At 47.0% G+C, this 26252-nt stretch overlaps 1 protein-coding gene across 1 annotated transcript in view; it reads right to left on the reverse strand.

Annotated features, from left to right (window-relative positions):
* Positions 1-219: 219 nt before the first annotated feature.
* The window catches only part of ANTXRL (ANTXR like), a 125090-nt gene continuing 99057 nt past the window's right edge, over positions 220-26252 (reverse strand). Inside the window, exon 19 of the mRNA XM_029059895.1 lies at positions 220-4119. Coding sequence (XP_028915728.1) covers positions 3883-4119 — 237 coding nt within the window. The 3' untranslated portion in view covers positions 220-3882. The remainder of the gene's footprint in view (positions 4120-26252) is intronic.

Here is a 26252-nt window from a genome sequence, read left to right on the forward strand (position 1 = left end):
TGGAATTTAGCACATAGTAAAGCACTCAAAAAATGCCCTAATTATTTTCACTTCATCAGTGGCAATGAGTAAAAAGGGTTAGTTTGGAGATTTTTGTGAGCTGACAGATTTCTGAATTTACTTGTCAGGTTCTAACACTTTCTTACCAATATTGAGAATGATACATAAGAGTTGAAGGCAATATCTTTGCACCCTACCGTTTGACTGACAACAACGAAATTCCCAATGGTTGGTAAACAGATTTATTGCGGGGTTTAAATTGGTATACGTACATTGTTTCAATATTAGATACATTTTCCACATTTAGTTGTAAGTCTCACCATTGTAAAATATCACAGAAATGGACAGCAGGCATATGTCATATGCAATGATTATACAATTACTATGAGCAAGCAGTAGGTGAGCTGCATAAAATTGTACAACATGAGCATTTCAAACCAAAGACAATCCCCGAACGATGCATATCCCTTCCAACTCTTAAAAAACTGACATTTCATCCTCCCACCCCCACCCCGCCATTTTTTTTCCTTTAAAGTGAGTCTACATCTTTTTTTTTTTCTGTACTGTATTGGCACAGCAAATTTGTTTTTTTTTTTCCAAAACACTCTCGGAGACTCAGTTCTACCCATCTTTACCAAACACTAATACATGGTTCTGGCAGGTTGGATTGTTCTACCAGAGTTGACACATCTATGCATTACTCATAATAAATCGATTATAAACTAAGCATACTACAGAGCACCATTCCCATCCCCTTCCCGATCCCTCTCCCCAAGCTCCCGAGGAGGATCCGTTAGATGCGACTCGGCTACTGTGGATCCTATCCGTGAGCATCCTATGTCAGTGACCAGTAGATATTTCCCCAAAGCCCCTGGTAATAAATTACTCTAACTGACCAGCAGTAAAGCAGACATGAGCCGTTCCTCTTTGTTAAAAAAAAAAAATCTCTCTATGTACAGAAAGGATATTTGCTTTTGGTTCAAAAAAACGAAAAACAAAAAACGAAAGTTATGAATCACATTCTAGGAAGGCAGCAGGAGAAAAGGCTTAGGCATGATGGTGTTTTGTAAAGCTGTTACACACATTCTGGGCCTGGGATACTATTAGCAGACTGATCCACGGGCTCGGCTCCTCCCAAGGTGGAAAACACACGACTGCCCAAAGTCTCATGGCAAAACCTGCTACTCTCCACATGATTGGATTCTTACGCTTAACCCATGATTAGACTTTTTTTCCTGATCCAGAGGGGGCAGAGATGGCAAAATCAAACCGATGGTATTCCTTGAGCACTTACTAAACAGAGCACTGTATTAAGTGCTTACAGGAATCCAACCGAGTCAGGAGATACGAACCCAGCCCTCAAGGAGTTTACTGAGAAGAAATGCAGTGACTTGGGGTCACATAGCAGAACCAGAAGTGGGCCTCACTGTTTGGACTCTGTGCCCAGAGCAGTCAGATGATCTTCACTCCCCACCCGCGGGAGTAAAAGATGTCTGCAGAACAAAGCCAACGGATGTGGCCCTCTGTAGGGCACTGGAAAGGGAGATTTGCACCTGCTGGGTGTCTTTTGGAGGGTTTGGGTCCAGGGTCCAACCCTCCATAATACATCATGTGAGGGAAAGGACCAAGTCCTGGGATGCCCAGAAAACCCAGTAGGAATTCTAGGGTGGGAAAGAACACTGGGAATTTGACCCAGTCAAGAGGAAGGAGGAAGAAGCATCTACCCAGAAAGCAATAAACTAATCCTCCACCATCTTCCAACCTAGTCCTCCACCATTTGGGACTTGTAAATAGAGCCCAGCTAAATTCCTTGCTACAGAGTCTAATTCTGTGAAAGGTCCGGGTTTTATGATGGGGAGATGGAGATGACTGCTACAAAGAGCAGGACAGAGAACTGCTCATCTGTGGGACTATTATAATTATCTGAAGTTTTCCCATCTACATAGTGCTTTTCCTTTAAGAAAATAATAATAATTATTATTATTATGGTATTTGATAAGTGCTCCCTCGGTACCAAGCACTGGGCTGTGCTGCAGTAGATACAAGATAATCAAAGCAGCCACAGTCCCTGGCCCACACGAGGTTCTCAATCTTAGAGGGATGGAGAATAGGTCCCTTATCACCATTTTACAGAAGAGGAAACTGAAGTTCGGAGAGGTTTAATGACTCACCCAAGGCCACAAAGGCCACTGTTAGAGCTGGGATTAGAATTTAGGTCTCGACTCTCAGATCCTTGACCTTTCCACCTGGCCACGAGATCACGGCAGTTTGTAAAGGATTTCTTCTGGATCTGAGCAATCCTCAAAACAGACCTGTCAAGTCGAAAAGAGGACTGAACGTATGCATTACGAAGTGGCGGGGAGTAGAGTGGTTCTTAATACCCACTGCAGCATCAGAACCAGTGCTGGATTAAACAGAGCCAGGAGTTGAGGTTCCTAGCCGATTCGGTCTTCCCAGATGCCAGTGTGGGGTAAAGTGGGGGTGGGGGGAAGAGAAGGGAGACCTGAAGGACCTAGGAGGACATTGTGAAAACCAAGATTTCTACTGCAATTGGGGATTTCCATTGGAAATAATGACTCACGAACAAGGCAACTGGAAGATTTAAAGTTGGTCTGATGGAAGACAATATTGCCACTAATACGTGCACATATATTATATGCATACCATACCAGCGTGAATTCAGCAAAACCATAGCTGTTAGAGTCCAACAACTAACACCAATAATACTCACTGAAAAAACAAAACACACTTAGACCTGTTCTAGCTCTACAGACGCCCCTTCTGATGTGGTCTAAATATAATGGACGAGAGCAGGAAGTTTAATTTACTAGTTAGTATGATTGATTAGAGGCTCCTAGCTGTAGCTCATTCACGTTAGCCCATTCTGGGTCCCATGCTGAATTACTGAGGAGCCTCACGTCTGATACTCTCATTCTGCTTGTGTGGGATTGCGATCTCACACAACCCCTAACACACACACCCTGTCCCACACACAGACACAGACACTCACACACTTACTGGTGTTCCATATTCTACAATCGAGCCGCATTATTTCCCAAGGGAACGATCTCTAAAGAAGTAACGTGAAATGAACTTAGGAGGACCAAAATCAAGGAAAGAAAGGAGCCTTCCCTCCACAACCCTCTTTTGAGGGGGATCGACAAAATGAAGTGAAAATGATTCAGCACCCAGGCCCCACTGGAGTAAAATCCATCTTTCTTGTACTTTTTCATCACTTTCTTCCGTTATGATGATTGAACAGAAGCCACTCAATTTCATCCACCCGGAGCTTCAGGGTCATAGGCTTTACCCGCTTACTGCTCGGGGTTCTTGGATGTGGTCATGGAAAGAGGCCTTGTGTGATAAGGGTGAAGAATGAGCCCAGATTTCTATTTGTAAAGGAACTAAGGAAGGGGTATGCTCCACTTTATGAATCAGGGGCAGGCCTGCTTTATATTCCTAAGGCCTTTTTTGGGTTCTCTCAATTAAGGGAGAGCCCTGGGTCACTCTCGCTAACTATACAAGTTACCGGTAATCGATCAATCAGTCAATGGTATTTATTGAGCGCTTACTGTGCGCGGTGCACTGTACTGAGCGCTTGGGAGGACACATCGACTGGGCACCTAATTGGCTACTCCGGGCACCTGGCGAGATCTATAAATCCGCAAACACGAAGGGGCAGATCCCCGGATTTCTCCACCACACAGATTCAACATGTGTGGTATAAATACATTTTGTACAGTAAATTGACACATGGCAATTTTTTTTTTTTTGCTGACCAGCAACAAATTCCAATATCTTTCAACTGTAAACCAAGACTCAATAAATATGCCGAGTTCAGCAAAGAAACGTGTTTTGTCGATCTTGGTTCGGCCAGCACTTTTAAAGGGCGGGCTGGGGGGGCGGGCGGGAGGGGGGAGGGCCCGGGGGGACCCGGGCCGGAGGGGGTACAGGAGGTAACTGCCTGGTGGGAGGCTGCAGAGACGCCGGCGGCGGGGGTGGGCCCCTCGGGGCGTTGTTGAGCGGGACGTACTCGTGGGTGGGGACGGGTCTTGGGGTGGCGGCGAAGGTTGTCGTCGTGCCATCCGACTTGACTCTGGAGAAGTTGATGCACCTGCCCTGTTTGAGGCAAAAGGAAAGCCCATCAGCAGTGATAAACAACCGGCAGTCGGTGACGAGAACACTTCTGTGAGCGAATTTGTTCCATGGGAGGGTTTCGCTTGCGTCTCCCTCAGAGGTTTTTGGAGGTCCGAAGCAACGCCGTGACTCCGGTGATGATCCACCTGGCTCAGGGACTGGGCTCCAGAAATGGCAAACTATCTGACTCTATGTCCTCATCACACAGGGATCCTGTCTACCAGCTCTATTGTCCTGTGTGCTCCCAAGTTTTTTTTTTTAATGGTACTAATGAAGCGCTTACAATGTGCCAGGCACTGTACTAATCGCTGAGGTAGATATGAGCTAATTGGGTCGGACACGGCCCCTGCCCCATAAAGGGCTCACAGTCTTAATCCCTATTTTGCAGACGAGATGACTGAGGCACGCAGAAGTGAAGTGATTTGCACTTGGTCACACAGCAGACAGTGGTGGATCCGGATTGGAACCCAGGTCCTTCGACTCCTCGGCCCCTACTCCAGTCCACAGTAAGGGTTCAAAAAACACCACTGATTGATGGCTAGTGGGTTAAAAGCACAGTTTTTTTTAATGGCATTTGTTAAGCACGTACTATGTTCTAAGCACTGGGGTAGACACAAGCTAATAAGGTTGGATACAGTCCGTGTCCCACATAGGGCTAAAAGTTTTAATCTCCATTTTACAGGTGAGGTGACTGGGACACAGAGAAGTTAAGTGATTTGCCCAAGGTCACACAGAAGACAAGTGGCAGAGCCTGGATTAGAGAGCAGTTCCTTCTGACTTCTAGGCCCATGCTCTATCCACTAAGCAACACTGCTTCTCACTAGACAACTCTGCTTCTTGATCCCTTCTCAGATAACTCAGTCACTTTGGTCAGAGCCTGCCTGCGCTAGCTGATTTTTGGTTCCAAGTCATATTTCACTTGGTTTGTGATGCTCATCATTGTTCAAATAAACACAGCAGCCGGAGACCAGAACGGGGTGGGGGAGCGGTAAAGACAAACCATCTTGAGTGTTCATTGTGGGTAGGGAATGTATCTGTTATATTGTTGTGATGAACTCTCCCAAGTGCTTAGAACAGTGGTCTGCACACAGTAAGCGCTCAACAAATACCTTTGACTGAGTGTGCCGGCAAAACGGGGCAAGATCGCAGGATCCATCTGTTCATAAATTCATTCATTCCATCATATTTATTGAGAGCTTTCTATGTGCAGAGCACTGTACTAAGCTCTTGGGAGAGTACAATAGAACAATGTACAGTCACATTCCCTGCCTACATCACGCTTTCAGTCTAGAGTCTAAAATCTGTTCTGGCCCAGACTCCAGAAACCACAGACAATTTTCTTTTTCTTCCTGGCATTGTAACGCCTCGACACCTGTCTCCCTCCACCCGCTTAGCCCCATTCCCCAGAGAATCCAGGATACACCAGGTCCTGACCCGGGTGACCTCTGGCAGCCAGACATGGGGTAAGGCAGCTCTAGGGGAGAGTTGTGGTGGGGGGCCTCCCTCAGTCTCTTCTTTCCTCTGGCCTGGAGGTGAGAGGCCAAACAGATCCAGGACTCTGTCATGATCTGCTTTGCCTCCTACTGGGCCCATCTGTGGGACATGACTGATTGACTTTGTCTCCATTTTGGCCCCAGGCTCAACCCATGGCTATTAGGCTTATCTATCCCTTTGGAGGGGAGGGAGTGACCAGGGAGCACGTTCTCATTCATTTGTATTTATTGAGCACTTACTGTGTGCAGAGCACACAGAACATTCCCAATTGGAGCATCTGAATGGGGGTCTAACCAAGCTCCAAATCACACAAAAGAAAAATCAGTTCTCTCTCTCCTACCTCCCCTTGGGCCTCTTCTACTACAACCCAGTCCACACATTTTGCTCCCCAAACAACAAACTACTCACTGTGCCTCGACTTCATATAATAATAATAATAGCGGTATTTAAGTGCTTACTATGTGCTAAGCACTATTCTAAGCGCTGGGGTAGATACAGGGTAATCAGATTTCCCACGTGGGGCTCACACTTTTATTCCCCCTTTTACAGATGAGGTAACTGAGACCCAGAGAAGTTAAGTGACTTGCCCAAGGCCACACAGCGGATAAGTGGGGGAGGCAGCCCACATCATCTGACTCCCAGGCTTGTGCTCTTTCCAATAAGCTACATCTCTCTCTTTCTCTCTCCCTCCCTACCTCTCCCCCTCCCTCCCCCCTTACTATGTGCCAGGCATAAGTCTGGAGTAGATACAAGATAATCAGGTGGGAAACAGTCTGAGCATGGACCTAGGTGTCAGAAGGTCTTGGGTTCTAATTCCAGTTCTGCCACTTGTCTGCTGTGTGACCTTGGGCAAGTCACTGGGGCTCAGTTTCCTCATCTGCCAAAGGGGGGGAATTCAATTCCTGTTCGCCCTCCCCCTTTGTTTGTGAGTCCCATGTAGGACAGGGATTGTGTCCAAGCTGATTTACTTGTGCCCATCCCAGTGCTCAGTACAGTGCCTGGCACATAGTAAGCACTTAATAAATGCCACAATTATTATTATTATTATTATGTGCCACATGGGGCTCACCGTCTTAATCCCCATTTTACAGATGAAGAAACTGAGAAGTTAAATGTCTTGCCCAAGGTCACATAACAGACATATGACTGAGCTGCTATTAGAGCCCAGGTCCTCTGACTCCCAGGCCCTGCGCTTTTTCCACTAGGCCACACTGCTTCTCTCTTGACATCCATCTTTTGCTCACGGCCTCCCTCTTGGTAGGTTTTGGGCAGGGAATGTGTCTGTTTACTGTTATAGTGTACTCTCCCAAGTGCTTACTACAGTGCTCTGCACACAAGAAGCGCTCAATAAATACAAATTGAATGCACTGAATGAACAAATTCCCTCCCTTTCCCTTCACATCTGTCAGACCACTGCTCTCTCCATTCTCAAAACCCTACTAAAATCATATCTCCTCCAGGAAGCCTTCCCTGACTAACCCCTCATTTCCCCACCCTATTCACCCTCTTCTCTGCATCACTTGGGCATTTAAAGCTCTACCGCCTAAGCCCTTTAGTACGCACTCCATCCCCAGCAACCCCAGCACCTACACCTCCCCTTTCCTAAATCTGTGCTGCAACGCAGACTAAGCCGGAGGCGTCGGCCAAGATGACAACTGGGGCCTTCCTGTATCTAGCCCCAGCCCCTGAGTGACCATGTTGTCTCTCACTTAACTGCTCCCAGATGCTCCCCGATGCTCGTTCCTGAAGGAAGCACGGCAGAGAACCATTACTCAGCTTTTGGGCATCGCTGCCTGATGTTTTGCCAGACTCTCTGCAATCAGTTTTATTAGTAATTCCTTCCAACAATCCCCTTGAGGTGGTTGGGGTTGTTGCGTCTCATGGTGGTTTTTGGAACGTTGATTTATGGGAGGGAGTGGAGGCAAAGAAAGGGGAAATATGCGCTCAGGAGGATTCTGCAAATCAGCAAATGGGAGAAGGTTCCAGCTCAGGGCCCTTAAGCAGGGCTGAGCCTTGGCATGTTTGTGCTTGTGGCCGAAAAACAATTTTGGGCCTCTCAACTCCTTGGTTGCTGGGGCGGCCTGCCCATCCCTTTTCCTCATGGTTGCAGTCTGTGGAATCTTCTCCTCCCCGCCCAGGGCCAGCGGGGGTGGATCCCACCCCACCGGGACACGGGCAAACGACAAACGGCCCACCTGAGTAGGTCTACGAAACCCTCTTTTGCCTCCATTCCCCTCACGGCCCCTATTGTCACCTGAGGGCCTGCCTTGTTCTGGCAGGAAGGGGGGACTCTTGGAATGTTGGGAAGGCTCTACCTCCTCCCTCTTCATACCCAACAGACAATTACTCTGCCTGCCTTCCAAGTCTTATTGAAGGCACATCTCCTCCAAGGGGCTTTCCTTGACTAAGCCCTCTTTTCCTTGTCAACTCCCTTCTGCATCAACCTGATTTGCTCCTTTCTTTCATCTCCCCTCCCAGCCCCACAGCACTTTTGTACACATCTGTCATGTAGTTATTTACACCGATGTCCGTCTCCCCCTCTGGACCGTAAGCTTGCTGTGGGCAGGGAATGATGTGCCTAATGTTATATCGTACTCTCCCAAGCACTTAGTACAATGTACCGCACACAGCAAGTCCTCAATAAATACAACCGACTGACTGACCGCTGGTCTCTAGATTGGCCGCCTTGGTGATGTCCAGCTCGAGAATTCCATCCTGTTCCATTAGCTTTCACTGTTCATAATGCTGTCCTTGTTTCCTTAGGCTCTGTTGCTGAACCTAACTTTACTCCTCTCCTCCTACAACCCGGCCCTCACATTTCACTCCCCTAACTTCAACCTACTCACTGTCCCTCAATCTCATCTCTCTAGCTGCCAACTCCTTTTGCCCACCTCCTCCCTCTGGCATGGAGCTCCCTCCTCTTTCATGTCCAACAGACCCCCGCTCTCTTCATCTTCAAAACCCTACTAAAATTATATTCATTCATTCAATCGTATTTATTGAGCACTTACTATGTGCAGAGCACTGTACTAACCCCTCATTTCTCCACCCTTTTTATCTTCCCTTTTGCATAGACTGTGCACGTGGCTCTGTACCCTTTAAGTGCTTTGATACTCACCCCAACCTCAGACCCACAGAACTTACATACTAGAGAGGAAGGCAGATATTAACATAAATCCATAAATTACCCATATGTACATAAGTGCTGGGGCGATAAATAAAAGGAGCAAGTCAAGGTGATGCAGAAGGGAGTTGAAGAAAATGAAAAGGGGGTTTAGTCAGGGAAGGCCTCTTGGAGGAGATGTGCCTTCAATAAGGCTTTGACATATCCTTATACTCCACTGCCTCCTCTCTCTAGAATTATTTTAACATCTATCTCCCCTACTAGATTGTCAACTCCTTGAGGCCAGGGATCATGGCAACCAACTCTATTGTATTGTACTCTCCCAAGTACTTAGTATCATGCCCTGAACAAGGTAAGCACTCAATGAATACCAGTAAGTCATTTATCGATCATTTAAATCTTTCCTTGCGTATCCGTCACTTTCCCTCCCTTATTGGTAGACTGTGAACCCCTTGTCGGTGAGGGGCAGTATCTGAATTCTCATCCTTGTACCTCTCCCCAGCATTCAGTACATTGCTCTGGCACATGGCAGGTGCTCAGTAAATTCTACAGAATGACAGAAGGGGAACCATATCCCTCCAGTATTTTGTTTAATACTGCAAGACCTAGTTGTAGAGTGGCCCGCTCAAACAGAGGAGATGGGCTGCATGGGCTCTGCCCAGTGCCAAGTGACACCTAGTCCTGCATACCCCTCCAACCCATACTGCCAGTGATTGTCTCATCACCCCCACAGTCATGTAGGAATTCAGATTCTAGTTTAATCTGGATGAACCAGGCACAATGAGACCACTTGTTCGAGCACTTGCTATATCCCACGTTGACTACTGAATCGCCCTCTGTGCATAAGGCACAGAGAAATGAAGTGACTTGCCCAAGGGCACACAGCAGACGAGCGGCAGAGCTGGGATCAGGACCTGGTTCCTTCCGACTCCCAGGCCCGGGCTCTATCCACAAGCAGCGTGGCTCAGTGGAAAGAGTACGGGCTTTGGAGTCAGAGGTCATGGGTTCGAATCCCAGCTCTGCCACTTGGCAGCTGTGTGACTGTGGGCAAGTCACTTCACTTCTCTGTGCCTCAGTTACCTCATCTGTAAAATGGGGATTAAGACTGTGAGCCCCTCATGGGACAACCTGATTCCCCTGTGTCTACCCCAGTGCTTAGAACAGTGCTCTGCACATAGTAAGCGCTTAACAAATACCAACATTATTATTATTATTCTTGCACTCTTCCCTGACTCCAGCTTTTTCCGTCTCCAGTCCATATTCAGTCAGTCACTTGTATTTATTGAGCACTTACTGTGTGCAGAGCACTATCCTAAGTGCTTGGTAGAGTACAATATAACAATATAACAGACACATTCCCTGCCCACAACAAAGCTTATAGTCTACAAGGGGAAACAGATATTTATATTCCCTCCTTCCCTCTGTTCTACCCCCTTCCCTGCCTCACAGCACGTGTGTATATTTGTACATATTTATTACTCTATTTTATTAATGATGCGTATAAATCTATAATTCTATTTATCTATTTTGAAACTATTGATGCCTGTCTACCTGTTTTGTTTCGTCGTCTGTCTCCCCCTTCTAGGCTGTGAGCCCGTTGTTGGGTAGGGATTGTCTCTGTCTGCTGCCGAATTGTCCTTTCCAAGCACTCAGTACAGTACTCTGCACACAGTAATCGCTCAATAAATACGATTGAATGAATGAATGAATGACATAAATAAATTAATTACAGATATATACAGATACTCCACTCTGTGGCCCAAATCATTTTTCTACATCATTTTGCACATCTCCCCAGGCCTCTAAAAACCTCCGATGGTTGCCCATCCTCTCCACTCCAAGCAGAAACTCCTCAACTTCAATCAATCAATCATTGAGAAGCAACATGGCCTAGTGGATAGAGCACCGGCTTGGGAGTCAGAAGGACCCAGCTTTAATCCCGGCTGCACCGCTTGTCTGCTACATGACCTCGGGCAAGTCACTTCACTATTCTGTGCCTCAGTTACCTCATTTGTAAAATGGAGATGAAAACTGTGAGCCCCATGTGGGACATGGGCTGTGTCCAACCTATCTTCTATCTAACTCAGAGCTTAGTACAGAACCTGGCATATAGTAGGTGCCTAACAAATACATTAAAAAAATGGGATTCATAGAGAAGCAGCATAGTGGAAAAAGCATGGATTTGGGATTGAGAGGATGTGGGTAGTAATCCTGGCTCTGCCACTTGTCTGCTGTGTGACTTTGGGGAAGCCACTTAACTCATCTGTAAAATGGGTATTAGGACTGTGAACCCCATGTGGGACAACCTGATTACCTTGTATCTATCCCAGTGCTTAAAACAGTGCTTGGCACATAGTAAGCGCTTAACAAATCTACATCTCCTCCCTTGTTCTCTCCCCCTCCCTTCAGGCTCTTATCTCCTCCTGCCTCCAGGACTTCTCCACCTGGATGTCTGCCCGCCACCTAAAACTCAACATGTCTAAAACTGAGCTCCTCATCTTCCCTCCCAAACCCTGTCCTCTCCCTGACTTCCCTGTCACTGTGGACAGCACGACCATCCTTCCCATCTCACAGGCCCGCAACCTTGGTGTCATCCTTGACTCCGCTCTCTCATTCACCCCACACAGCCAATCCGTCACCAACACCTGCCAGTCTCACCTTCACAATATCGCCAAGATCCACCCTTTTCCTCTCTATCCAAACTGCTATCATGCTTTTACAAGCTCTCCTAATATCCCGATAGGATTATTATAATAATAATAATGATAATAATAATAGTGGTATTTGTTAAGCGCTTACTATGTGCCAAGCACTGTTCTAAGCGCCGGGGTAGATACAAGGTAATCAGGTTGTCCCATGTGGGGCTCACAGTTTTAATCCCCATTTTACAGATGAGGTAACTGAGGCCCAGAGTAGTGAAGTGACTTGCCCAAAGTCCCACAGCTGACAAGCGGCGGAGTATTGTGTTAGCCTCCTCTCTGATCTCCTTTCCTCCTGTCTCTCCCCACTCCAGTCTATTCTTCACTCCGCTGCCCGGATCATCTTCCTTCAGAAACACTCTTGACATATCACTCCCCTCCTCAAAAACCTCCATTGGTTGCCTATCAACCTTCACAGGAAACAAAAACTCCTCAACTCTTGGCTTCAAAGCTCTCCATCCCCTTGCCCCCTCCTACCTCTCCTCCCTTCTCTCTTTCTACTGCCCACCCCGTGCACTCTGCTCCTCACCGCTCACCTCCTCATGGTCCCCCGTTTGCACCTGTCCCGCCGTCAGCCCCTGGCCCACATCCTACCGCTGACCTGGAATGCCCTCCCCCTTCACATCCACCAAACCGACAGTCTTCCCCTCTTCAAAGCCCTACTGAGAGCTCACCTCCTCCAGGAGGCCTTCCCCGACTGAGCCCCCCTTTTCTCTCTGCTCCTCCTCCCCTCCCCTTCCTCACCCACCCTCTGCTCTTTCCCCTTCCCCTCCCTTCAGCACTGTGCTCATTTGTATATATTATTTATTACCCTATTTATTTTAATTAGGTGTATATTTCCATGATTCTATTGATCTCGATGTTGTTTTGTTTCGTTCTGTTTTGCTTTGTTGTCTGTCTCCCTCGTTTAGATTGTGAGCCCATCATTGGGCAGAGAAGCAGCGTGGCTCAGTGGAAAGATCCTGGGCTTGGGAGTCAGAGGTCATGGGTTCGAAGTCCGGCTCTGCCTCTTGTCAGCTGTGTGACTGTGAGCAAGTCATTTCACTTCTCTGTGCCTCAGTTACCTCATCTGTAAAATGGGGATTAACCGTGAGCCTCACGTGGGACAACCTGATTACCCTGTATCTACCCCAGCGCTTAGAACAGTGCTCTGCACATAGAAAGCGCTTAACAAATACCAACATTATTATTATTGTCTCTATCTGTTCCCGAATTGTACATTCCAAGTGCTTAGTTCAGTGCTCTGCACATAGTAAGTGCTCAATAAATACTATTGAATGAATCAACAAATACCATAATTATTATTATTATTGAACACTTACTTTGTGGAAAGCACCAGCCTAAGCATTTAGGAGACTACAATACAAGTTAGTAAGTGCTCATTTCAGTGCTGGGCAGGGACCGTGAGTCTGGGTGGAGGAATCGTTGGAAGAGTTGGTGGTTTATGGAGGTCCACTCCGTACTCTCCCCTGCCTGAAGTGTCCCTGCTTGGGCAACAGAGTGCCACGAAGGAGTATGTGGGTGAGGCTGCCCCACACTGCAAAAGACCCTCAAAATGTTCATTCATTCAATCGTATTTAATAATGATGGCATTTACGCGCTTACTATATGCCAAGCACTGTTCTAAGCGCTGTGGTAGATACAAGATTATCAGGCTGTCCCATGTGGAGCTCACAGTCTTAATCCTCATTTTACAGATGAGGTAACTGAGGCACAGAGAAGTTAAATGCCTTGCCCAAAGTCACACAGGTGACATGTGGTGGAGCCGGCATTAGAACCCACGACCTCTGAATCCCAAGCCGGGGTTCTTTCCACTAAACCCCGCTGCTTCTCATATTATCAAGCGCTCACTGTGTACAGAATCCAGGGCTCATTTATGATCGAAGCGATTGCAGCATAGTGCCCACACTGTGCCATAATGTCACGACCGACCTGGTGGGGAAAGGCTTTGTAGCCACAATGATCTTTGAGTGGCCCACTGGATAGAGCATGGGACTGGGAGTCAAAAGGAGCTGGGTGCTAATCCCAGCTCTACCACTTGGTCTGCTGTGTGGCCTTGGGGAAGTCACTTAGCTTTTCTGTGCCTTAGTTCCCCCATCTGTAAAATGGGGATTAAGGGACTGTGTCCAACCCAATTTGCTTATATTCGTCCTAGTGCTTTGTAGAGAAGCAGCGTGGCTCAGTGGAAAGAGCATGGGCTTTGGAGTCAGAGGTCATGGGTTCGAATCCTGGCTCGGCCACTTGTCAGTTGTGTGACTTTGGGCAAGTCACTTAACTTCTCGGTGCCTCGGTTACCTCATCTGTAAAATGGGGATTAAGACTGTGAGCTCCACGTGGGACGACCTGATTCCCCTGTGTCTACCCCAGCGCTTGGAACAGTGCTCGGCACATAGTGAGCGCTTAACAAATACTAACGTTATTATTATCATTACAGTATCTGACACATAGTAAATGCTTAGCAAATACCACTATTATTAATAATAGTAAAAGGTTAATTGTATTAATATTAATAATAATGACTCATTAGCCTGTGAGCCCCATGTAAGACAAGGACTAGATCTAACCTGATTATCTTGCACTTAGTCCAGCGTGTGGTACATTGGAAGTGCTTAATGCATACAAAAGTTAACCTGCTACTTTGTAGAATTTGTCTTGGGCCTTGCACTTCCTAGATTAGACTGTGAGCCCTTCATTGAGCAGGGATTGTCTCTATCTGTTGCCAAATTGTATATTCCAAGCACTTAGTACAGTGCCCTGCACATAGTAAGCACTCAATAAATACTATTGAATGAATGAATAGATGGTTCTATGGCCAGAAACCATCACTCCCAAAGGCACAGCTGACTCCAGCAGGGATGCTCCTCCTGGCTCAGCTGGGGCTAGAATTCAAGCTTTCTGACTTCCAGAACCGTGCTCTTTCACAGGCTTTTTCACAGGCTCAACTGGGCTGTGCTGGACCCATAAAGGAGGTGTGTTTCTGAATGGATGAAGGACCTTACTAAACAAAATAGGCAGGAAAGATGAGGAGGCTCACTGGGTTAGCAGTTTTCATCTCTGTCACATTGATTTTCCTGAGCTCCCGGCTAACAGTACCCAGGCCCTGTCCTCCACTGTCCTTCTGATCTGCTCTCCCTCCCTAGCAAACTCGAGTCCAGCCCAAGCTACACACAGCCTGCAACCACTGCTCTTTGAACCTAGATCCACCATTTAATAATAATAATAATAATTTTGGTTTCGTCAACTGCTTTGTATGTGCCAGGCACTGTTCTAAGAGCTGGGGTGGATACAAGCTGATTGGGATTGGAGCTCACAGAGGACCCCACAGTCTTAATTCCCATTTTCCAGATGAGGGAATTGAGGCACAGAGAAGTGAAGTGACTTCCCAAAGTCACACAATAGACAAGTGGTGGAGACGGGATTAGAACTCAGGTCCTTCTGACTCCCAGGCCCGTGCTCTATCTACTAGGCTCTTCTGGTCAGCTGTCAAGCTGTCACCTCTCCTACCATCATTACCATTATTATTATTATTACATTTGTTAAGTCCTTCCTATATATCAAGCACTGCTCTAACCGCTGAGGTAGATATGAGTTAATCAGATAAGACACAGCTCCTGACTCACATGGAGTTCACAGTCTATGCAAGAAGGAGAACGGGGACTAAATCCCCAATTTACAGATAAATAACAGTGGCATTTGTTTAGCCCTTACTATGTGCCAGGTACTGAGTGGCAAGAGCCTGGGGGAGTCAGAGGAAGTGGGTTCTAATCCCGGCTCCGCACTTGTCTGCTGTGTGACCGTGGGCAAGTCACTTAACATTTCTGTGCCTCAGTTACCTCATCTGTAAAATGGGGATTAGGACTGTGAGCCCCAAGTGGGACAACCTGATTACCTTGTATCTGCCCCAGCTTTTAGAACAGTGCTTGGGACATAGTAAGTGCTTGACAAATACCATTATTATTATTAGTAAGTGCTGAACTAGATACAAGATAATTGGGTTGGACACAGTCCCTATCCCACATAGGGCTCACAGTTTTAATCCCCGTTTTACATATGAGGGAACGGGGGCACAGATAAGTGACTTGAACAAGGTCACACAGCAGGCAAGTGGCAGAGACAGGATTAGAACTCAGGTACTTCTGACTCTCAGGCCTGTGCTCTTCCCATTAGGCCATCCTGTCTTTCCTCGGGCTAATAATAATAATTGTGGTATTTGTTAAATGCTTCCTATAGAGTGCAAGCTTCTCATGGGCAGGGACTGCTTCTAAATCTGCTATATTATACTTTCCCAAGTGCTTAGTACAGGGCTCTGGACACAGTATGTGCTCAATACATACCAATGATTGATTTACTGATTATTACGTACCAAGCACAGGCATAGATACAGTATAATAAGGTTGGACACAGTCTCTCTGTCCTACTTGGATCTGGAAAACAAGCTCTTGCCTGCTAGCCTGTGAGAAAACTATTTCCACCATCTGATCTTGGCAGGAAATTTTGCCTGGGAAGCAGTCCAGGAATAAGAAGGGACCAACTCTCAAATGGCAGTGTAGTCCAAGATTATACAGGCCACCAGCACAGGCCCATCTTTTCTTGGGTTCGATGCATAGGCCCAGCTGATGGACCACTGCCTTTAGGAAAGGGAGAACCAGCCACACATACACCATTGCAGGCCCAAGTTTGCTACGTATGCTAATTTTCTTTCGCATCAACCCTTTGTCTTCCTGTCAGCCCATAACCCTTCTACCTCAAATACAGCTGCATTCTGGCTCACGTTTCTTTCATGGTCTGTAACCAAAGAGGATCCCAGGAATCACTTTGAATGACTTCCACCTCAGTTAAAGTGAAAAGTAAAGGTGAAATAACTGACACCTCCTTCCATCCTCTCTGACTTTTCCCAACAGGGAGTCTAAAGGGGTAGGTACTAGATTGTTACATCTGGTGTGAGTTGAAAATTCTGATTGAACTGCTTTTGTTGCTAATAGATTGCTATATTGTTTTCTCCCAAATGTTTAGTCCAGTGCTCAGCAAACGGTAAGTGCTCCATAAATATGATTAATTGGATACTTCATGACACTTCACAAAATGGGATGCAGTTGGTTTCCAACCCTGTAATTACAACCTTCCAGGTACTAGTACGGCTATCAGTTTCTCATATCCAACAGCAGTTTCCCCTAAGGCAGAGATAAAGCAATACTCTGGCTGGGGGTAGAGCAAGAGAGAAAGGGAAAGATAGAGAGGGTGGAGAATAGGGAGAGATAGAAAGAAAAACTGAGGCAACACATTAACCTGCTCTAAAATAAGATCTTGTTTTTGCTCAGCCCTGTGATACGTACGTACAGTTGATATCAGCATGTTCTCTTCAAGGGGGAGGTGAATTAAACATGGTAAATTAAGAAGGCTGAATAACATTAAGAAATTATACAGTTTAACTTTAAATTTCAAAAACTAGTCACAAATGCAGGTACTATTTCTGTGCCTGGATTTTCTATAAAAAGTGTCATGATGCCACCTTTGAATGTGAGCTACCAAAGCAAGCGACAGGCATTTTGTCTCAGAACAATGTACCACTCAACGGATATTAAATAATAGTAAATGTAACTCACACAAAATTACACAAATGACTGGGGTGATGTGGGGAGCCAACTGTTTTCTCTTTCCTTACAGCTGACACGATTACGACTTCTCACTTCACCTCACAGAAAAGGTCCTAAACAGCTTTCTGAAGAAGTGGTGAAGCTTTTGTGTTCCTTCTTTGAAGCTTTATTTCTACTTTCACCCCCACCTCTTCAACGACTAATGCAGACTGACAGCCATGGTTTACTCCAATGCTACGAGTCGCTATGGGTCGGAGACGACTCGACAGCGTAAGACAAGACATGATGAACAGCACGGAACTTCCCTCTGAAGAAGCAATATGCATTGAAATCTACTAAACAGAGGGTTCGGCGTCAGAAGAATAGGAAATGATATTACAATCTAACCCTGACAGCTGCCTGTTCCTGGTTTGCAGTTGGGCACAGGATATTCTCCCTCCCCAGAAGCAGACTGATCCGAATCCAGTTCTATCTGGTTTCGACATCGCTCCCCGAATGGAAACTCCCACTGAGCCCGACCCAGTGCTTACCATCTTTTAGGGACCAACTGGAGCTCAGAAAAGTGTACCATATGGAGTCCTGACCCTTCTTCCCTTCACATCTGCACAGGACTTATTTAATGACAATTATTTTTCCCTCCCATATGTTCATCCACTTGTTAGTCTCTCGATAATCTGTGATCCCACTGTTGAAGAAGCATTTTCTTGCCTCTGACTAAATCTGCTGACATCTCAAAGTGCCAACCCCTTGTACCCTTGGCCACTGCCTCCCCAATTATGGGGTTTACTAATAATAATATTATCAAATCTTTTTAGCCACGTAATAATAATAAAAATAATGATAACTGGTATTTTTTAAGGGCTTACTAAGTGCCAGATCCTGCATTAAGCGCTGGGATGGATACAAGCAAATTGGGTTGGACACAGTCCCTGTCCCACAGGGGCTCACAGCCTCATTCCCTGTTTTACAGATGAGATAACTGAGGCCCACAGAAGTGAAGTGATTTGCCCAAGGTCACACAGCAGACAAGTGGCAGAAGCAGGATTAAAACCTATGTCCTTTTGACTTCCAGGTCCATGCTCTATCCACTATGCCATGCTGCCTCATGGCTACTTTCCACATTTCCACTAATAGTAACCATTAGAACAATAGGGGGTATTTGTTAACACCTGCTAAGTAATAATCATAAATGCTTAAGTGTTTAGAGCACTTTAATATGAGCTGGGAAAGAGTATACAATCAATCAACAACATTTCCTGAGCACTTTATTGTGCTAAACCAGCTTGGGAGGCAGAGGATGTGGGTTCTAATCCCAGCTCTGCCACTTGTCTGCTGTGTGACCTTGGACAAATCACTTAACTTCTCTGTACCTCAATGCTTCATCTGTAAAATGGGTATGAAGACTGTGAGCCCCACGTGGGACAGGGACTGTGTCCAACCTAATTAGTTTGTAATTACCCCAGTGCTTAGTACAGTGTCTGACACATAGAATAATAATAATAATAATGTTGGTATTTGTTAAGCGCTTATTTTGTGCAGAGCACTGTTCTAAGCGCTGGGGGAGATACAGGGTAATCAGGTCATCCCATGTGGGGCTCACAGTTAATCCCCATTTTACAGATGAGGTCGCTGAGGCACAGAGAAGTTAAGTGACTCGCCCACAGTCACACAGCTGACAAGTGGCAGAGCCGGGAGTCGAACCCATGACCTCTGACTCCGAAGCCCAGGCTCTTTCCACTGAGCCATGCTGCTTCCCAAAGCGTGGCTTAGTGGAAGGAGCACAGGCTTGGCAGTCAGAGGACAAAGTTTCTAATCCCGGGCCCGCCATTTGCCTGCTGTGTGACCTTGGGCAAGTCACTTAACTATTCTCTGCCTCAGCTACCTCATTTGTAAAATGGATATTAAAAGTGTGAGCCCCACTTGGGACAACCTGATTACCCTGTATCTGCCTCAGCGCTTAGAACAGTGTTTGTCACATAAGAAGTACTTTACAAATACCATCATCATTTTTATTATTAACAAATATTATTATTATGATGATTATAATTAGTGCTCACATTCCTTGGGAACAGAAGATATATGGAGCAGTGTTTTCCTAAAGCTTCCCTGTGCTGTCACGCTTTGTGCTGACACATCAGAGCTCGTTAAAATCGTCATCGCTTCCTTTGGAATCGGCCTGATTAGCGACCCCGAGGCAGGCAGGGCTGAACATCGGTTTGACCCCAGTGGACTAAGTAGGTCTGGATGGCAAAGTTCCCCTCATCGACGGTTGTTGGGTCATCCTCTGGGAGAAATGTCTTTTTCTTGGTGACAGATTCATTCGACACAAAGGAATGCAATGGTTGTGGTTGCTCTCATTGGCTTCCCCTTAAAACAATTTGAGTTTCCATCACCACACATTTTCCACCACCACTCTGCTTCCCGGATCATTTTTCTATAAAAACGTTGAGGACAGGTCATCCCACTCCAGCGGCTATCCATCCATGTCCGCATCAAACAGAAACTCCTCACCACTGGTTTTAAAGCAGTCCAACACCTTGCTCCCTCCTACCTCACTTCACTACTCTCCTTCTACAAAGCAGCTGGCACATTTCACTCCTCTAATAAAGCAAAGCTCCTCCAGGAGGCCTTCCCTGACTAAGCACCCCCTTTCCTCATCTCCCATTCTTTTCTGTGTCTCCCTGACTTAATAATGATAATAATAATAATAATGTTGGTATTTGTTAAGTGCTTACTATGTGCAGAACACTGTTCTAAGCGCTGGGGGAGATACAGGGTAATCAAGTTGTCCCACGTGAGGGTCACTGTTAATCCCCATTTTAGAGACGAGGTAATTGAGGCACAGAGAAGTGAAGTGACTCACCCACAGTCACACAGCTGACAAGCGGCAGAGCCGGGAGTCGAACCCATGACCCCTGACTCCGAAGCCCGGGCTCTTTCCACTGAGCCATGTTACTTCCCCCAGCCCCACAACACTTAGGCACATATCTGTCGTATTTATTTATATTAATGTCTGTCTCCCCAATTCCAAACTGTAAATTCATTGTGGGCAGGAAATGTATCTTTTCACTGTTGTATTGAACTCTTCCCAGCACTTAGTCAAGTGCTCTGCACACAGTAAGCGCATGATAAATACGATTAAATGAATGGATGAATGAATTTTCTGTCTCCGTCTTCTGTTTGGGGTATTTGTTAAGTTCCTTTGCTATGCTGTTTTAGAAACAAGATAATCAGGTAGATACAGTCCACGTCCCATATGGGGTTCACAGTCTAAGGAGAAGGAGAGCAGCTCTTCGATCCTTTTTCCAGAAGAAGAAACAGGGGCACAGAAGTGACTTGCCCAAGGTCACACACCAGGAAGGTGGTGGGGTCAGGATTAGAACTAAAGACCTGACTCCCAGATCTATATTCTTTTCACTAGGCTAAGCTGCTTTGAGAAACAGCATAGTATATTGGACAGAGCACGGGGCTGAGATTCAGGAGGTCATGGATTCTAATTCCGGCCACTTGACTGCTATGTGAACTTGGGCAAATCACTTTACTTCTCTGTGCCTCAATGACCTCATCTGTAAAATGGGGATTGAAACTATGAGCCCCACGTGGGACAGGGACTGTGTCCAACCCAATTTGCTTGTATCTACCCCTCCTCATCCAGTGCTTAGTTCAATGTCTGGCACATAGTAAGAGCTTAACAAATACCATAATTATTATTAACATTATTATTCAACAGGACACAGCCTGGGGTGCCTCACCTCTCTCTTCTGGGTGACAGAAGATGGGTGTGTGTGTGTGTGTGTGTTGTGTGTGTATACCCGAGGGGAGTGTGCTTGTCCATGTTTTAGAAGACTGTGTGTATGTGCATATGTGTTCATGTGTGTATTGCCATATATGTGTCACCTTTGTCCCTATCCCTCTTTTTCTCTCTCTCCCCTCCATCTTTTTCTCTCTGGCTGCCTGGTTTTCTCTCCTGCCTTCTTCTGGAAGACAATCCCCTGGAGACCCTACCCCTTATTGGTGTCCTAGATGCCCACCTCCTGTGCCAATTTGAACTCCGGAAAAAACAATCATCCGAGCCAAGAAAGAGATGGTGCTGCCTTTTAAACAACACCAAGGACTCAAGGGAGCCCAGGAGAGCCTTATGGCCTGATGGAAAGAGTCAGCGGACCTCAGTTCTAATCCAGACTCTGCCACCTATCAATCAATCAGTGGCAATTATTGAGAGCTTACCGTGTGCAGAGCACTGTACTAAGTGCTTGGGAAAGTACACATACTTGTCTGCTTTGTGACCTTGGGCAAGTCACAACTTCTCTGGGCCTCAGTTTACTCATCTGTAAAATGGGGAGGAGGTCCCTGTTCTCCTTCCGCCTTAAGATTGTGTGTGCTGTGTGGCAGAGGGCCTACTCCAGAGTTTTGTAAACTGCTTGCTTTGTTTAGCAACTTATTTTCATTATTGTCGTTATCTGCCTATCTCTCAGTAGCTTCTTGTAATTGGGAGAGGCAGAATGGGGCAGAGAAGACATTCTTTTTTCTAAGTTGCTTAAAATAAACAAGACTGGTTCTGCTGAAAAATGCTGCCTCTTTATAGCTGAGGTTTTTTTGGTCAACCCAGCCTTCAAGAATTTCCTGTGACACTCTATGCTGAAGGGCAAAAAAACCAAAAAAAAAAAAAAAAGAGGACAATTGGGGATTTGCTGAAACAAGCAACTGAAGAAGCATTTTGAAAGTGGCAGCATTTTTCAATTCAACACACACACAAAGAAGAGTACTAAAGAGCTTTTTGTCACTTTCTGAAACTGCTCATTCTCCTAGGGTTTGGAAAGCTTTGTTTTATGGTATTTGTTAAGTGCCTACTATGTGCCAGGCACTGTACTAAGCACTGGAGTGGTAACAAGTTGTTCAGGTGGACACAGTCCCTGTCCCACATACAACTCACAGTCTTAATTCTCATTTTCCAGATGAGGTAACTGAGGCACAGAGAAGTGAAGTGACTTGACCAAGGTCACCTGGGGGCTCAGATTAGAAACCAGGTCCTTTTCAGCAAGATAATGAAGATGGTTCTTATTAAGCAGGTAATAAGGCCCAAGCACTGTGCTAAGTGCAGGAGGACGCAAAGTAGTGGCAATGTAATAATAATAATATTAATAATAATGATGGCATTTAAGTGCTTACTATGTGCAAAGCACAGTTCTAAGCACATGGCTCAGTGGAAAGAGCACGGGCTTGAGAGTCAGAGGTCATGGGTTCAAATCCCAGCTCTGCCACTTGTCAACTGGGTGACCGTGGGCAAGTCACTTAACTTCTCTGTGCCTCAGTCACCTCATCTGTAAAATGGGGATGAAGACTGTGAGCCTCACATGGGACAACCTGATTACCCTGTGTCTACCCCAGTGCTTAGAACAGTGCTCTGCACAAAGTAAGCACTTAATACAAATACAAGGTTGTCAGCATGTCCCACGTGGGGCTCACAGGCTTCATCCCCATTTTACAGATGAGGGAACTGAGGCCCAGAGAAGTTAAGTGACTTGCCCATAGTCACACAGCTGACAAGTGGCAGAAGAGGGATTAGAACCCCTGACCTCTGATTCCCAAGCCCGGGTTCTTTCCACTAAGCCACACCCCAGACCAAGTTAAAAGTCTACAATCAGTCAACCAATCAAACAATAAATGGCATTTACTGAGCACTTACTCTGTACAGAGTGCTGTAGTAAATACTTCGGAGAATACAATACATCTATTTGGCAGATGCATTCTCTGCCCTCCAGGAGCTTATAGTTTAAAGGGGGAGAGAGACATTAAAATAATTTAATTAGGGGAAGCAGCATCATAAAGGTGAACTTTACATGGGATAATGACTGTGTGGCTTTTTTAAAATGGCATTTTTTAAGTGTTTACTATGTTCCAGGCCCTGTACTAAGTACTGGGAAGATACAAAATACTCAGGTTAGAGACAGTCTATGTCTCACATGGGGCTCATAGTTTTAATCCCTATTTTGCAGATGAAGTACCTGAGGCACAGTAAAATTAAGAGACTTGCCTAAATTTACACAGCATTCATTCATTCAATAGTATTTATTGAGCGCTTACTATGTGCAGAGCACTGTACTAAGCGCTTGGAATGAACAAGTGGGCAACAGATAGAGACAGTCCCTGCCATTTGACGGGTTTACTGTCTAATCGGGGGAGACGGACAGACGAGAACGATGGCAATAAATAGAGTCGAGGGGAAGAACATCTCGTAAAAACAATGGCAACTAAATAGAATCAAGGCGATGTACATTTCATTAACAAAATAAATAGGGTAATGAAAATATATACAGCTGAGCAGACGAGTACAGTGCCGAGGGGATGGGAAGGGAGAGGGGGAGGAGCAGAGGGAAATGGGGGGAAAAGCGGGTTAAGCTGCGGAGAGGTGAAGGGGGGGGTGGTAGAGGGAGTAGAGGGAGAAGGGGAGCTCAGTCTGGGAAGGCCTCTCGGAGGAGGTGAGTTTTAAGTAGGGTTTTGAAGAGGGGAAGGGAATCAGTTTGGCAGAGGTGAGGAGGGAGGGCGTTCCAGGACCGCGGGAGGACGTGGCCTAGGGGTGGACGGTGGGATAGGCGAGACCGAGGGACGGCGAGGAGGTGGGCGGCAGAGGAGCGGAGCATGCGGGGTGGGCAGTAGAAAGAGAGAAGGGAGGACAGGTAGGAAGGGGCAAGGTGACGTAGAGCCTCGAAGCCTAGAGTGAGGAGTTTTTGTTGGGAGCGGAGGTTGATAGGCAACCACTGGAGGTGTTTAAGAAGGGGAGTGACAGGCCCACATCGTTTCTGCAGGAGGATGAGCCGGGTAGCGGAGTGAAGAATAGACTGGAGCGGGGAGAGAGAGGAGGAATGGAGATCAGAGAGAAGGCCGACACAGTAGTCTAGCCGGAATATAACGAGAGCCCGTAACAGTAAGGTAGCCGTTTGGGTGGAGAGGAAAGGGCGGATCTTGGTGATATTGTAAAGGTGAAACCGGCAGGTCTCGCTAACGGATAGGATATGTGGGTGAACGAGAGAGACGAGTCAAGGATGACACCGAGATCGCGGGCCCAAGAGCCAGGAAGTATGGTCGTACCATCCACGGTGATAGGGAAGTCTGGGAGAGGACCGGGTTTGGGAGGGAAGATGAGGAGCTCAGTCTTGCTCATGTTGAGTTTTAGGTGGCGGGCCAACATCCAGGTGGAGACATCCTGGAGGCGGGAGGAGATGCGAGCCTGAAGGGAAGGGGAGAGGATAGGGGCGAAGATGTAGATCTGCTTGTCATCTGCGTAGAGATGGTAGTCAAAGCCATGAGAGCGAATGAGTTCACCGAGGGAGTGAGTGTAAACGGAGAACAGAAGAGGGCCAAGAACTGACCCTTGAGGAACTCCAACAGTTAAAGGATGCGAGGGGGAGGAGGCGCCAGCGAAGGAGACCGAGAATGACCGGCCAGAGAGATAAGAGGAGAACCGGGAGAGGACGGAGTCAGTGAAGCCAAGGTGAGATAAGGTATGGAGGAGGAGGGGATGGTCGACAGTGTCAAAGGCAGCAGAGAGGTCAAGGAGGATTAGAATGGAGTAGGAGCCATTGGATTTGGCAAGAAGGAGGTCACGGGTGACCTTAGAGAGAGCAGTCTCGGTAGAGTGGAGGGGATGGAAGCCAGATTGGAGGGGGGCCAGGAGAGAATGGGAGTTAAGGAATTCTAAGCAGCGATTGTAGACGACTCGTTCTAAGATTTTGGAAAGGAAGGGTAGTAGGGAGATAGGGAGATAACTGGTAGGGGGAAGTGGGGTCGAGAGCGGGGTTTTTTAGGATGGGGGAGACGTGGGCATGTTTGAAGGCAGAGGGGAAGGAGCCATTGGAGATTGAGTGGTTAAAAATAGAAGTTAAGGAAGGGAGGAGGGCAGGGGCGATGGTTTTAATAAGGTGAGAGGGAATGGGGTCCAAGGCGCAGGTGGAGGGGGTGGCACTTGCGAGGAGGGAGGAGATCTCCTCTGAGGATATTGCAGGGAAGGATGGAAAAGTAGGGGAGACGGTTGGTGGGGGGGAGGGGAGAGGCAGAGGGGTGACTTTGGGGAGCTGATTGTGTTGATTTTTGTGATGAAATAGGTGGCCAGATCATTGGGGGTGAGAGATGGGGGAGGGGGAGGAACAGGGGGCCTAAGGAGAGAGTTCAAGGTCTGGAACAATCGGCGGGGGTGACGGGCATGGGTGTCGATGAGGGAGGAGAAGATGTTTTGCCTGGTGGAGGAGAGGGCAGAGTTAAGGCAGGAAAGGATAAATTTGAAGTGTGTGAGGTCGGTTTGGTGCTTGGACTTTCGCCAGCAGCGCTCGGCAGCTCGAGCATAGGAGCGTAGGAGGTGGACAGAGGAGGTGATCCGGGGCCGTGGGTTAGTGGAGCGAGAGCGGCGGAGGGAAAGGGGGGCGAGAGAGTCGAGATGAGTAGAGAGGGTGGAGTCGAGAGCGGAGACCTGATCGTCGAGAGTGGGAAGTGAGGACAGGGCGGCAAGGTGAGGAGAGATGCTTTTGGAAAGACGGATGGGATCGAGAGAGCGGAGGTCTCTGTGGGGCAGTAGCGAAGATTTGCAGGGGGAGGGAGTGTGAGAGATGAGGCAGGTGAGAGGGTTATGGTCAGAGAGAGGGATTTCAGAGTCGGTGAGGGAGGAGATAGTGCAGTGGTAGGAGATGACGAGATCGAGCGTGTGACCGAGTCGGTGAGTGGGCGCGGTATAGGGGAGGAGGAGGTCGGCAGAGTCGAGGAGGGATAGCAGGCGGGCGGCAGAGGAGTCGTCGGGTACATCCATATGGATGTCGAAGTCTCCGAGGATCAGAGTGGGCAGAGAGAAGGAGAGAAGGAAGGTGAGAAAGGGGTCTAGGTGGTTGAAGAAGTCAGAGGTGGGACCGGGAGGGCGGTAGATGACAGTGACAAGTATCTGGAGGGGGTGTTAAGAGGCGAATGATATGGGCTTCGAAGGAAAGGGTGGATCTTGGCGATGTTGTGAAGGTGAGAACGACAGGATTTGGTGACGGATTGGATATGTGGGTTGAAGGAGTGAGCAGGATTAAGGATGACACCAAGGTTACTGTCTTGTGAGAGAGGATGGGTTTGGGAGGGAAGATAAGGCGCTCTGTCTTGGACATATTAAGTCTGAGGAAGCAGGAGGACTTCCAAATAGAGATGTCCTGAAGGCAGGAGGAGATGTGAGATCAC

The sequence above is a fragment of the Ornithorhynchus anatinus genome, chromosome 3, assembly GCF_004115215.2.
Source record: "Ornithorhynchus anatinus isolate Pmale09 chromosome 3, mOrnAna1.pri.v4, whole genome shotgun sequence".
Lineage (NCBI taxonomy): Eukaryota > Metazoa > Chordata > Mammalia > Monotremata > Ornithorhynchidae > Ornithorhynchus > Ornithorhynchus anatinus.